Here is a 14,619-nt window from a genome sequence, read left to right on the forward strand (position 1 = left end):
TACAGCATTCTGCTGATTTTAATGATAGTGTTTGGGCAACCCAAATCTCTCATACCTACAATATCTTTCATATTCAGATCACCATGAAACCACTTATTTTTATCATAGTAGTTCATTTTTCTATCAATCAATCAATTTATTTATTATGTTTTGGCTCTCAAAAGAGGGCCACATAGAAGTTTACAATGATAAAAGCAGAAGACAAGTACATATCAAGATTATGACATTTGAGAAACATATTTAAGTACAAAAATAACATACAATGACAGATCTACAGCAGGAAGCAATGTCAAACATCTCCAGAGGCATGTTAATAAATAGCTAAAAAACCTTTAAAAAAGTAAAAAATATAGAAACAGAACATTTCATTAGGAGGCCAATAAAGTGCTTGGAGAAAGCCGTTCAAAGTGGAAATGCCCAGACGGATACAAATAGGTTTTAACCATCTGAGACGCAATATACGGAGCGCAGGGCAGGTCAATAAAACATGCATACAATCCTGGGTACTCAGTTTACATAAATTGCACATAGGAGAAGAACCGTACCATTTGGATAAAAGTAGATTTAAAGGTACTAGGTCGTAACGTAAAAGAAACCAGAATCTACGAATACCATGCGGCAAGTTCCATGTGACATAGGGTTGGGCCAACTTCATCACATAAGAATTAAGGAGAAGGTCTACATCCCTTTTTTCACAGATTAACTTCTTATCAGACTGAAAACATAGTTCCCACGAGGCCTGTTTTAATACGAGTTTTAACTGTAAGGGAGAATACAAAAACAAGGTGTTTTCATCTAATTTTAGAAGGGTTACGGCTTTTCTAAAATTCCTTACAAGTTGTGAAAACTCTTTGAAATTACCCAGTAATTCACTTCTGAGGAGAGCTCTCATCGTCCCTAGTTCAGCTCTAGCCAGGCAGGCCACCCATTTTACTAGGGCACATAGTCCCTGTACCCAACTGCTCCTGAGACCGAAATCGAGCCTACAAGCGGCCAAAGAGCACGCAGTATTCAGAGAAGATAGGGATCTTAAGAGTTTCCCCTCAATCTTATGGCAAAAGTCCCAATATTTCACCTCTATAAGTTCTATACCATACAGTATCGTTGCGGGGATTTTAGACCTGTACACCTCCAGTAAACACGAAAAGTGCCTTTTCCCCGTAGCCTGATAGAGGGAGTTTAAACCTTTGCCATGGGCGAGGGCTTTGCGTGAACTATGCTCAATATGGGGCCTCTCACTCAAGTTAGCCGTGATAATTTTCCCCAGGAAGGTATAGGAGTTAACAACCTCCAGTTTTTGGCCCCCGATATACCATCCAAAATTTACAGATCGGCACTTCTTCTTACCGGCTATGCACATAACTTTACTTTTAGATATATTAATCTTCATGCAATGGGCAGCAGCAAAAACATGAAGGGCATGTAGCCGATTTGTAAGTCCTTTAGGAGTCAAGTCTAGAATAAGGACGTCATCGGCATACATCAAGCAGGATATTGGGGTCCCCCCCATCACCGGAGCAATACCCTCACTGGCAGACAAGGCGGCGGGTAGGTCTACAGTATATAAGGAGAACAAAAGGGGATCCAATAAACAGCCTTGTTTAAGGCCATTCAAGGACGAAATTTGATGGGAGAGCCCCCTTTCGCCCCCTTGCAAGACACTACACCAAGTCTCTGTATGGAGAGTCCGAACAAGCTCCAATAGATAAGCTGGAACACCAAGAGCTGCCAATTTTCTCCACAGCGTTCTACGATCTACTTTATCGAACGCTGTGGAGAAATCAATAAAAGCCGTATACACCACCCCCCCTCTCACCTGCACGTATTTATCAGTAACCACATGGAGAGCGGTGAGGTTATCTAAAGTACCATGCCCCCTACGGAAGCCAGTTTGTTCAAGAGGCAAGATATTATTCTCCTCGACCCAGTCGGAGAGGAAATTTAAAAGACATTTCGCAAAGACCTTTCCGATAGAGTCGAGGAGGGCTATCAAACGATAATTGCTGGGGCTATCCCTGGTTCCCTTCTTAAAAATAGGGACCAAGATACTTCCCCTCCAGGAGGCAGGTACCGTTTTAGACAAGAAACAGGCTTTAAACAATGGATACAGGATTTTACTCCACCTTAAAGGATCCTGCTTCAGGAGTGTCATAGGGAGTTCGTCAGGACCCATTGCCCCAGAGGCACGCATATTTTTTATAGCCATCTCAATTGCTTCCTCTGTGGGATAATTAATGAGTCCTTCGGGCGTTGCATCTAGGACAATATCTTCACCTGTAATACCATTCCCTGCATAGAGGTCCCGAATATAAGTGATCCATACCTCTTCAGCTATGGGGATGGGGCAAGGGCTTATTCTAGTACCACATCCCTTCCCAATTATTGCCCAAAATTCTCTAATCCTACCATGAACAACTGATTCCCTCAAGTTGATCCAAACTGTATCTTCCTTCTCCTTTTTTATTTTCGCCTTTAGTCTGCATCTCTTTCTTTTTAGTCTAGAAATTTCTTTTTCTCGTTCCATAACTCTATCTAGATATTGCTCACGGACTAGTTTATTTATTTCCTTGTTCAGGATGCGTAGTATACTAGGCACCACTACCCCTTTTCTAGGGCGGGAAGTCTTTTTTACATGTAAAATAATGTTTCGCATGAGTTTTTCAAAATTAACTATTTCTAGACCACGCCACTCATTTAATTCTATTAAAGTTTCACATAATATATCCTGGACCCCATTAATGGCAGAAGGATTCCAAAAACACCTTCCCGTGGAAGCGTGGAAAGCAGCGTCACTGCCGTTAAGGGACCATGGCGCAGTGGGCATGGAATTTAAAGAAATAGTTATGAGCATTACACTATGGTCGCTCAGAGATGTAGGAATAATCTTAAAATCCTGAATACACGGAAACAAGCCATAATCCGAGATTGCATAATCCAAGATAGAAGACCCAAAAGGAGACTTATGTGTAAATTTGGCAGGCACATCGGACGGGAATCTCCCATTTAATATAAGTCCCTCAACGGCCGCTAGTTCTTTTAGCAGAATCTTCCCTCTTTTGTTAGTCACTAACTTATCTGGGAAGAGGGGTAGGGGAACAAAATGCGCCTCTTCTTTAGATTTATTTCTAAAAAGTTTCAGACTAGCATTGGAAATTTTGCAGTTCAGATCTCCAACGAGAATGATATCCGGAGGGGATGGAACATTTTTAATTTGATCAATATATCGAAATACCTGCTTCAATATGAGATTAAAACGCTCTTCTGGAGGAATATACACATTAAGAATAACAATAGGTGACTTTTTAAAATTACTAAACAGATTTGCTATTGTTATAGCGTGAAAAAATTTACTTGGGTCGGTGTAATGGGAAAATCTCCACTGCAATTTATTTGATAATAGACAAGCGATTCCCCCCCTAGCGTGACCTTTCTTGGAAGGGGCAGCTGGCACTTCCAAAACATAGAAATCCTTCGAAACGTCCAGCATATTAATACACCAGGTTTCCTGTATAAAAATCACATTTGCTCCTAAAGAGAATAAAAGGTCAAATTTCTCTGGGCTACTATGAATCCCTGCCGCATTCCAAGAAATAATTTTCAATGGGGTGTTAAAGATGGTGAAACAATTTGGGGTTATCTGTGGTCTTAGTAGATAAGGCACTGTGCAGCCAATTCCACCGATTATTATCCTCTATGAAGGAGGAATTCTGAGGCAGAGGGAGTGGCTTTACCTGAGAGACCGAACGTTTCCCCTTAGAGACCCAAATCTTCAGGTCTCTAAGAGGGGAGGCTACCCCATTTTGTTTATCGCCCTTTAGTGCCATCCCAAGGGAAGGGTTGGTATTACCAAGGTTAAAAATAGGGAGAACATAAATACCTGTGCGTTGAAAATTCTCAGCTTGCTGTAATATCAAATTTACAATGATAGGTGAATAAAATTTAACCCTTATACTCAAAACCCTGTCTCCACCAGACAACGAGACTAGCTCAATGTCCCTAGATTGAATAGGGTGAAGACTTTCAATCTGGCTAAAACGCTTAAGTAGCCATGCTCTGTTTAGGGGTATATCTGCATCGAATAAAGGTAAAAAGTCTAACACGAGAGTGTCCACATGAGCCTTTGAGTTTTTTGGATGGCGCGCAGGAAGAGAGCGGTCTCCAATCTCTGGGGCAGGAGAGAAAGAAGAGGCCAAAGGGTTAAGGGGCCCAAGTTGATATAGGATTGGGGCTCTTGTCGCAGTCGATGGAGAGGAACTCGGAAGAGGGCCCTCCATTTGCGGCAAAACTTCCAAAGACATTGGTGGGCAAAATTCACTTTCCACCTTTAAAGACGTAGAAGTTGGATCCAAGTCTATTTCTTCGTTCTCCGATGCAACTAGAGAGTTTTGGAAGATTATCCGTCGTTGTCTTTTCTTCCTGTATTTTCGGATTGGTTTCCTTTTATTCCCTTTATTATTTCTATGTTTACCGTTTTTTACCTTTACCTCTTGTTTATCTTCAGAAAGTTCTTTTTTATTTTCAGACATGAAGATTGGGAATAAATCTTGAACCACTTTAGAACCGGAAATAGATTTGTTTTCTTCCTCAATCTCTAGAACAGAGTTCTTAACACAATTGGGCACTGCGGTTAAAGGCTGAACTGTAGTATGAATTTCATGAACTATTGCTGCAGCCTTTATGCCAGTATCCACTATGGGCACATTTATTTTCCCCTTTGGAGAACTGGGTTCAGCCTTGGAGGGGGAAACACTCCTCGTATCTGGTGATTTTTGTAACAATGTCTTCAGTATTTGGGTAACTGAATCCAGGATACAATCCGAGCTGCCTACAAATTTCCCCAGGAGAAATAGAATGGAGGCTAATAATTGTTCCAAAGCAATCATGGATTCTGATATCGGTTTATCACTAGCTTCAGCTGGACGACAAATACCAGAAAAATTGAGACCCGAGCTCCTGGAAACATTTAACAGATCAGACATGTCCTGTCCGTTTAACGAAGGGGTACTACTATATAACATTAGCCCAGAGGGAGTAGCACCCCCAAAAGGCTTAATAGGATCCAGAGTCTCCAAATTAGCTGTATTTACATAGCGGCCGCAAAGTTCAAGATCAATGGATAACGGTGAGGGATCCCCACCTAACCTGTCATTCAAAGTAACAGCTTGAGGCATAGGTGGTTGATTCTCTAGTTTTCCTTCAGATACAAGAACTCCGAGATTACTCTCCCCCTCCCCTTCAGGATGTACAGGGCAGGCATTCACCGCTGCTGCTGTTTGCGGTGGCGCGGTCAGCAAGGATGAGGACAAAGAGTTTGTAACAGCTTGAATAAGATCCTCCTGAACTGCGGAGCGGAGAGCTTCCTTTACAGCAGAATTAGACTTCTTATCCATAGGAATGTCCCATAGCTCAAAGAGTTGGCATTGACCCTTCAACGGGGGATTATTCACAGATTTATTTCTTGTGCGGATGGTATCTATTTTAGCACCAGGTTTTCCTCCCACTAACCTTCCTGAACGGAGTTTTTTAGACATCTTCTGCAGACTTTTCCCACAAATCGATGTTATACAAGTAATTTACCTCCAGAAGAAAAAGTCACAAGATAGTACAAGGTTATGTCCCGCGACGTGGATGTCAGACTGGATTTATGGCGCCTCCGGGCGCGTAATGCGACGTGCGCGCCGCTATGCCCCCTGGGAGTAGTAGTCCTCCCCTCGGCTGCCGGTCCGATGGTAGTGCGGCAGCGGGAGGACTACGGGGCTTTAGGAGGAAGTGGCAAGCAGGTAGGGCTTACAGGCAGCAAACAGCGGGTCCTCGGGGTCCGCAAACAGTCACACCCGCTCCACCCTCGGGGTCCGCAAACAGTCACCAGTCCCCAGGGTACCACTGAACTCGAATGACACTCGAAATTCTGCCAACTACCCTGATGGGAGGGCCGAGACTGTAGAGGACCACCAGACGAAGATTAGGTACAGGGCTGCCCAGGATGGAGAGGATGTACAAAGTTCCGTCGTAATCTGCAAGTCCAAGCCTGAAATATATAGAGGGAGCAAGAGGCAGGGCCCAATGGAATGCAGCAACACTGAAGATGCAGGCCACTATGATGATCAATGAGGCAGGAATGGCGGGCAGCCGAAATGTAAAGCGAACAGTCCAAAAGACAATCAGGATAGAGTTTCACCACTTAGTCTCCAAAGAGGCGGGAGGTTGCCTACGAGTGAGGACAAGAGAGAGGCATACCAGGAGCACACGCAGTCACAAAAGTCCCCACGTTCAGAGAGGAGTTCAGGAATCCAATAACCAACAAAAAACAAACAAGTTCATTTTTCTAGATTTGATCAATGGCATAGATTAAACGGTCTTCTAGCATTTCCCCTTTGTGCAACCTGTCACATAATATAAACCTAGTTCCAATCTTATCGGATGGTGGCAATGTTCAAAGAGCTGTAGGCACATGCCTGTTGTTATCCCTGTGCTGTGTATGCCCACGTAAGATCTTATCCTCCTCTTCTTTTCTTTGCTACCTTCGTCTCTTCCTCTCTCCTATACTTACATAAGTCATCCCTTATTTGATAAAGATTCCATCTCCTCAAGGGCTTCAAGCTTGTCAGTTGGAACTCTGAGGTGGGATGCTGAAAGTTGATGATGTCTGTTTGATCAGAATTATTTTTTTGTTATTTATTATTCTGCATTGTTAAACTGGCGACGAGCACACTTCTCCCTGATGTTCCAACTCTACAGCCTTGTGAGTTCTCGTTTATTGACTTGGTCTACATATGCTTAGCAGTTGGAAAGCTGGAGGTCTTTCTATAATTTGAACATTATTATTGGCTTCTTTCACCTGTGAGTTGTAGATATGGCATCACATTAGTGTCTTTGCTGCAATTCTTTTTAAGAATGCCTTATGTTAGTAGTTAATTCCTGGTCCAGATGAACTTTTGTCAGCACTTCCTTCATTTAGCCCTGGCTGTCCTGTGCTCACTTCCAGTTATGTGTATGGCATAAAAGCCACCAGCGATTTTATTGGGCCCTGCACGTTGAACTTGGTATAACCTGCCTCTCAACCTTCAGTTCCTAACTTTAGCTTCCTGGTTTACTGCACGGAGAAGGATCCCTAGTACCTGCTCTGGTGCATGTCTGCGTACCTGATGGCTTCCTGCATGAAGAATCCCCTTTGCTGTTGTAGCAATTGTGCCTTCTAGACTCCTGCACCTTTCAGTGCCTCTTTCCACGTCTCCTGGTACTGTCTGCATGGGCTTTTTGAGGCATCTTCATCCTCTCCCCATGGACCAGACTAAAGCTGATCTACCTCCTGCTTTCAACCTGTTCTGGTGCTGTCTGCCAAATGTGGGGTTTATCTTTGTTGTCTGTCAGGAGGCCGAACCCTCTCTTTTAGGAGCATGCAAAGCATAAAACATTAGAGAACCGTACTGTATGGTAAGAATGACAAGGATACCGAAAGGAACTAATGCTCTGTGAATCATAATCCACTTGTTCAAATTCTTGATTTAGAGGCATATTTATGAAAGAGTTGCGTCGCCATTGCGCCGTGCAATAGGGTGCAAGAACTATGCAACTCTTAACTTTAATTTATCAAGCCACACAAGGCCACCTTGAGTGGCTTGATAAATCCAGAGTAACACAACGCAGTGTAAATCGCTGTATTGTAACTCTACCACAGGGAGGCGTTCCGTGGGTGGAGTGTAGGTGTTCCCATGTATTCACCCATGGACTTTGGTGCATCAGTAATAGACCTGGGAATGCTTCAAAGTGCTACGCCTCCCCAGGTGAGACGTAACAAGGAGAAATATCTTTATTTCTCCTTGTTACTTCCTCGTTCTACTTGTGCTGCATTCTGCAGCACACATAGAAAGAGGAAAATGCCCCTCAGGATTATTTTTGTGCAGGAAGGTGTCCATTCCTACACAAAAACAATCCTACTTACGATGCAGGCACCCTTGCACCTGCATGGGTACGAGGCAGCACATTGTGCGCCAGCGAAGGGAAAAGACAAGAATGTGCAGTATTGCACCTGAAAGCAAGAAAGCCTTCTCTCATGTTAAAGGTAAACTGAGTGTGACTGATGGCAAGTTATTCAAAGTAAAAAAAGTGTTCTGTCGCGGCACCAAAGAAATAGAATTTGCACAAATCCAGCACAATGATAGAACACAAGGTTAAAACTGAATTGTTTGTGCCAGCAGTGCAAAAATCAAAGTAGTATGCAAGACCATTTTGTGTCCGTTGGGAGTCCAGGGTAAGCCCTGAAACAAACTGGCGCTTAAAGCGATATATCTAATGATTGGGTTTGATTGAAAAAGATGATTCATCATAGTTTTGGTTGACTATCACACTGGCTTTATAGTGGTAAGGACAAGTAAAAAGTTCATGTCTGACAAATTGAAAAATGTGGGAAATGATAGATAGCCTCTCAATGACTGTGTTATGCTATCCTAGGGCTAATATTCTTTTCAATTATATGGCATCAATGGTAATCCTGCGAAGATGGTAATACAACATATAGTTTCGGTTTACTATACGATCCAAGGTAACTGGTGTTTTCCCCTTCACATCTCTCAAAGGCAACAATACTGGTACCAAAGTCACCCCGCAATGGTTGGAATTAAGAGAGGTATTGCATGACAGAAATTGTATAATGGAAAATATTAGAAAGAACCAAGCAAAATACGAAGCTAAATATGATTATTTATAAGGTGTGAAAAAGGAGCATTGCAATATTGGTTATAAGGTAATGGTAACGTAATAGTAACAAAACACAATATCCATAGAGAAAGAAACACAAAATTTTCTAATTCATTCAAAATTGTCAAAGTGTGGCATGAATTTGTAACTCTGGAAATTGTCAAACAGGGACAATGAACAGATTATGCAAAGCTCCTGATTCCTTCATTGTAGCTGAGCCATCAGCAAGTGTTTATGGACAGTCAACAGTGTCCTTAAAGTTGCACTAAAGAGAAGACAATGCAACAGAAATACCATGAGCATGTGATGTCATTTTTTGGGTGCATGAATAGCAGTCCTTCTTTGCATTAGATTTAATTCAACTGATTAATACAGCATGCTTTCTTTCCTTTAGAGGGAGATCTATCGTATTTCCCATCCTGTCTTTTCACTTCAAGGGTTCCACACATTTTCTTTACTATCTTGGTACATTACCCTCACATGTATTTTCTTCAATTATAACTTCCTTGGTAAAGATTCTGTCTCCTTGGGGAGACTGCTTAGCTTGTTGGTTGGGATGCTCTGGATGTTGATGATGTAGTCTTCTGTAGAATAAAACATTTTTACCTTTTTCTTTTATAAAATGTGTTCTAATTTCAAGAAGTGGTGACAATGTTCAAATATTGCAAGGGTACATTCAGGTGATTCTATTCTCACTGGGTGAGATGTCAGGCCCCTGGGGATTGTTTTGGTTTTGAAAAGCGACATTCACCATTACAGTGCTGTAACTAAGAGGGAGAGGATTCAGTCTGAAGATCTGGAGATGTTTACTAAAGATTGTGCACATTCAAATACTTAGAAAGTAAATTGGAAAGAACCACACAATCCCCTGCAGTTGATTTTAGGTTATCATCTATTGACTAAAGTTAAAGCGCATTCCTGACAAAACATCCCGCACACTCTTAATATCCTAAATTAGAAGTTAAGAGACTGGGATCAAGCATTCAAAATGATGGTCTATCCATCCAAGACGCCTCTCTAGGTATCATAAATAGCTGCAGGGTCATACAGCGCAATCTTCCTGGACAGAGATCATTGGGGGTATCTTTCTGTCTGTGGGGAGATGGGTCTTCAGTATTAACTAATATTTATTCATTTTGATTAAATGGAATTCTCCTTCAATTTCAATAAATGAGGCAATTTAGACTATGGTGAGTTATTCGCCTACAAATAATTTTCACTACCACTGTGAGACTTTTTTTAACATTTTCATAAAGCACATGACAAATAATCAAAACAGTATAGGTACTTATGCTTTTAAACGTGTTCACTAGATTTGGAAACCTAAAATTTGTTTTGTGATGTCCACCCCATAGACAAATACAATTGATTGTGGAAAATGTTTCTATTGAAGTTAATTTTATTCACTTGTTAGTAAATTCTGCTTTAGGTTTATACTTCTAAACTAGAAACTAAACTAGAAATTTAAGTTTATTGATTTCTCTTCCTCAAGCTTCTATTTCCTTTTTCAGAGGCCAACCTTCTGTCCATAGTATGGTGAGTCCATCTGGAGATCTAGACGTGGAAGCAGAGCGAGTGAGAGTCTTTGCTGGATACACTGGAAAGGATATCCTCCTGCTGTACAACCTCAGGAAATGCTACAAACGTTTTAATAAGAAAACTGTTGCTGTCAATGACATTAGCTTGGGCATACCAAGAGGAGAGGTAACATATGATTTTCTTACTTACTACTTATTGTATTGTATACAAGCTCTTCTGTATGGGTTTTGGATGTTGTAGGTTGTGGTACCAGTTATTGTGTGCAAAAAAGAAGCTTACAAACCATACAGGACATTAGTTACAAGCACAGAAGTCCCTTCTTTGGCCAAGCAAAGCATTGCCTTGTGCGGCCCCACGGCCTATGTCCTGCTGAAAGTTTACTTAAAAGAATAATGGTGACAGAACATAAAGGCATGAAGTAATACTCCTGTAGTACTACTTCATAAGCTCATAAATGCTTTATTAATCTCTCTAGAAATCTCTATTTCCCTAATAGTAAAAATGCAAAGAGGGCAAGTTCCTTTCAATTTGTACTAATTATATATGAGTAGTCTATGAAAATTCCAGTTATAGGCCACTTTTATATGTTTTGGGACAAATTCACAAAGGCGTTTTGAGAATGTAGAACTACAGGAGTGGTAATTAATTTTCTCATAAATGCCTTGGTGTATCTGTCCCAAAGTTTCATTACTGATGATAAATAAAGTAAGATATGCAGTGTTCATATTGTATTTCTTTGGGAACAAAGATACCTTGGGTACTCGGACAAAATGTTGAGTTAATAATATCTAGATGCAGAAATATCAAGTTTTGAATAATGTTATCCACAAATGTGATGCAGGAATATCGGTGACAAGAATATCAATTTTCGAAGGTAAGTAATATCAAAGTCAAAAATATCTCTATTAATATTGTTTACACAAATATCTAAGAGGGTAATATCGATGTTAAAAATTTCTATGTTGTTAAAATCATTTACAAAAATATTTGTGTTAATTATATCGTTTTTAAATTATTTTTATGTATGATAGTATATGTTTTAATTGTATATGTTATAAATATTTTGTATAAGCATTGTTAATGTTTTTTACTATAGTTTGTACATTTTTAGTTGTTTTTTAATTTAATCAAATTCTTTATTGTAATGTTAGTGCCGTAGATGGTTGTGGGTTTTGAAGGGTATAGGGTGGGAAGTAATGTAATTATAATTTATTAATAATTACTTTCTAGTTATTAAGAATTATTCAATTGATAATTGGTGTGAGCTGTGGGGTTTGTAGGGGTACAGCGTGGAAAGCAAATTCATTTTAATTAATACATTTTTAATTATTCATTATTTAATTGATAATTAATTATGTAAATTAATTTTTAAGTTATGTTTTAGGTGTGGCTTGTGGGGTTTATAGGGGTACATGATGGTAAGTAAATTAATTATAATCAATTAATAACTATTTTAAATTCTTATTAATTATTTAATTGATAAATATTTATGTCAATTATGTAATTAAGATTTTTTTTTTATTGTATATAAGGTGCCTGTTGTTGCGTTTTTAGGGTTACGGGTGGGAAGTTAATTACAAAATAATGTATTGATAATTATTACTTTATTATTAAATATGTGTTTATTAATTATGTTAATTGTGGACTTAAATTTGTTAAGTTATAGGTGTGTGTTGTTTAGTTTGTAGAGGAATGGGTAAAGTTATTTAAGTAATCATAAATTTAGAAAAAAATATTTATTTATTTAAAAAAATATTATTTAATATGTGAATTGTGTAATACTTTGTTAAGCTATAATGTTTGTGGGAATATAGTGTTTTTTTAAATTATATTAATAATATTTGTGTTAACTGTTAACAATTATAAAAAAAAAATATTTATGTTATTGTTTAAAATTTTGTTAAAATTAAGATATTAAATTTTTATATTTAGAATTGTATAATTTTGGGAATTTAATAGAGTTGTTAAAATATGTTATTTCTTTTTATTGAAGTATTCGCTGTCTACTGTACCAGTAAATGGAGTGGGAATAGTACATTTTACCCATTCTAAGTCTAATGCTGTCCATACTGTTGCACTAATCGCAGTGGGAATAGTACATTTTACCCCTTCTGAGTCCAACGCTTTACCTACTGTTGCACCTACTGGAGTTGGTATAGTAAATTTTACCCTTCCTGAGTCCAACACATTCCCTACTTTTGTACAGACTGGAATAGGATCAGTAAATTTAACCCCTCCTGAGTCCAACGCTTTCCATACTGTTAACACTGACTGGTGTGGGAATACTTAATTTAACCTTTTCTGAGTCCAACGCTTTTTCTACTGTTGCACCTACTGAAGTGGGAACAGTAAGGGGTCGATTCCGATCCGGGTCGGAAAGCACCCCGACCGAGTCGGATCCGGAGTGTTTTCCGACCGAGCCGCACCCCTACAGTCGGACCAAGCGAGTACGATGCGCACGTATACTGTCGGACTCGGTTCGGTCGGACTCCCATAAAAGTCAATGGGAGCCGGTCGTACGACGCGTACATGGGCTCCCATTGACTGAATGGGGACGTCTCGAACAAGTGCGCCCCCTACAGTGGGTACGCGTCGGTGCCACCCGCAACGTACATGCCTGTGTTGGGGAGACCCATAGGTCTCCCTCTGTGTCCGAGTCATAGGGCTGCGGGTGTCAGGGGTTCCGACGCGGACCCCCAAAGTACGACTCCGGGAGCTTTTGCGAGCCGGACACTCTGGCTCACACAGGCTGTCCGACGCATGCATCGTACTGGCTCAGTTGTAAATCGCATCCACTGCATGCCATGGTTAGCTTCCGACTGGGATGTATGGAGCGGTTCAGACCCAGAAACGACTCGGTGAGTGAATTTCATGTAGCTTGCATTGTACATGCTCGCTCGTACAGCTGTACGAGTCGGCCGGAAAACACGTGTACGGCTCGTAGTTTTTCCTGCCGAACCCGATTCGGTGCCCTTCCGACCGGGATCGGAATCTCCCCCTAAATATTACCCCTCCTGAGTCCAACCATTTCCCTACTGTTGCACACACTAGAGTGGGAATAGTACATTTAACCCTTCCTGAGCAAAACACTTTCCCTACTGTTGCACAGACTGGAGTGGTAATAGTAAATGTACCCCTCCTGAGTCCAGCGCTTTCCCTACTGTTGCACAGACTGGTATGGGATTAGTAAATTTAACCTTTCCTGAGTCCAACACTTTCCCTACTGTTGCACAGACTGGAGTGAGAATAGTAAATGTTGCCCCTCTGCAATCCAACACTTTCTCTACTGTTGCACAGACTGGAGTGGGAATAGTACATTTTACCCCTCTTAAGTCCAATCCTTTCTCTACTGTTGGACACAGTGCAGTGGGAATAGTAAATTGCACCCCACCTGAGTCCTACACTTCCACTACTGTTTCACACACTGGAGTGGGAATAGTAAATTGTACCCCTTCGGTGTACAACCTTTTACCTACTGTTGCATTGACTGCAGTGGGAAAAGTAAATTATACCCTTCTGGAGTCCAACACTTTCACTACTGTTGCACAGACTGGAGTGGAAATAGTCAATTTAAGCCCTCCTGAGTCCAATACTTCTCTACTGTGGCACTGTCTGGTGTGGGAATAGTTAATTTAACCTTTCCTGAGTCCAGCGCTATCCCTACTGAGTCTTATGCTTTACCTACTGTTGCACACAGTAGAGTAGGAATAGTAAACATTAGCCCTTCGGTGCCAAACACTTTCCCTACTGTTGCACTGACTGGAATTAGAATAGCATATTATTATTATACTTGGAGTTTAACAGTTTTTTGTTTTTTTTAGCATTGTTAACACATTTATTATTATTATGTGTATATATATTTAATTTTGTATTTTTATATATATATACATGTATGTAATTTTTTAACATTTTTAGTAAAACAAATTTGTATACATTGTTTACTGTTTTATGTATAATTAAATTTGTAATATTTTAAATTGGTTACATGTATTTATTTTTATATGTGCATGTAAAAAAAAATATATAGTTATCATACTGGTATATTTAAAAAACATTAGAGGGTGTGTGGCCCGGCAAGATGGCCGGGTGGACGTAAACCACTCTGGCTCCACCGCCACGAAGCTGTTTCAGGCAGCAATCGACGACACACGTAGTGAACGGCGGCCGGATCCCGAACCGGATGACTTCTAGAACCGTCCAGGAGCGAAGAAAACATCCACAACAACGATCCGGCTGAGTGGGCTGACTGCAGAGCGCGGCCCGAGACACCGGTGGCAGGCAAGATAGCAGCCCCCACGTTCGAGGGCACCCAAGCGTAGAAGAGACATCGAGCACTGGGTGGGCTGAATTGCAGCCAGACATCATCCAGCAACCTCCCCCCTA

The 14,619-nt window shown here is 40.6% G+C and overlaps 1 protein-coding gene across 1 annotated transcript in view; it reads left to right on the forward strand.

Moving 5' to 3' along the window:
• Window positions 1-14,619, forward strand: part of ABCA13 (ATP binding cassette subfamily A member 13) — a 2,655,493-nt gene that overhangs the window by 2,084,485 nt on the left and 556,389 nt on the right. The window contains exon 49 of the mRNA XM_085606362.1: window positions 10,209-10,401. Within this exon, the coding sequence (XP_085462488.1) occupies window positions 10,209-10,401 (193 nt within the window). The remainder of the gene's footprint in view (window positions 1-10,208; window positions 10,402-14,619) is intronic.

This window comes from Triturus cristatus, chromosome 5_2 (assembly GCF_964204655.1).
Source record: "Triturus cristatus chromosome 5_2, aTriCri1.1, whole genome shotgun sequence".
Classification (NCBI taxonomy): Eukaryota; Metazoa; Chordata; class Amphibia; order Caudata; family Salamandridae; genus Triturus; species Triturus cristatus.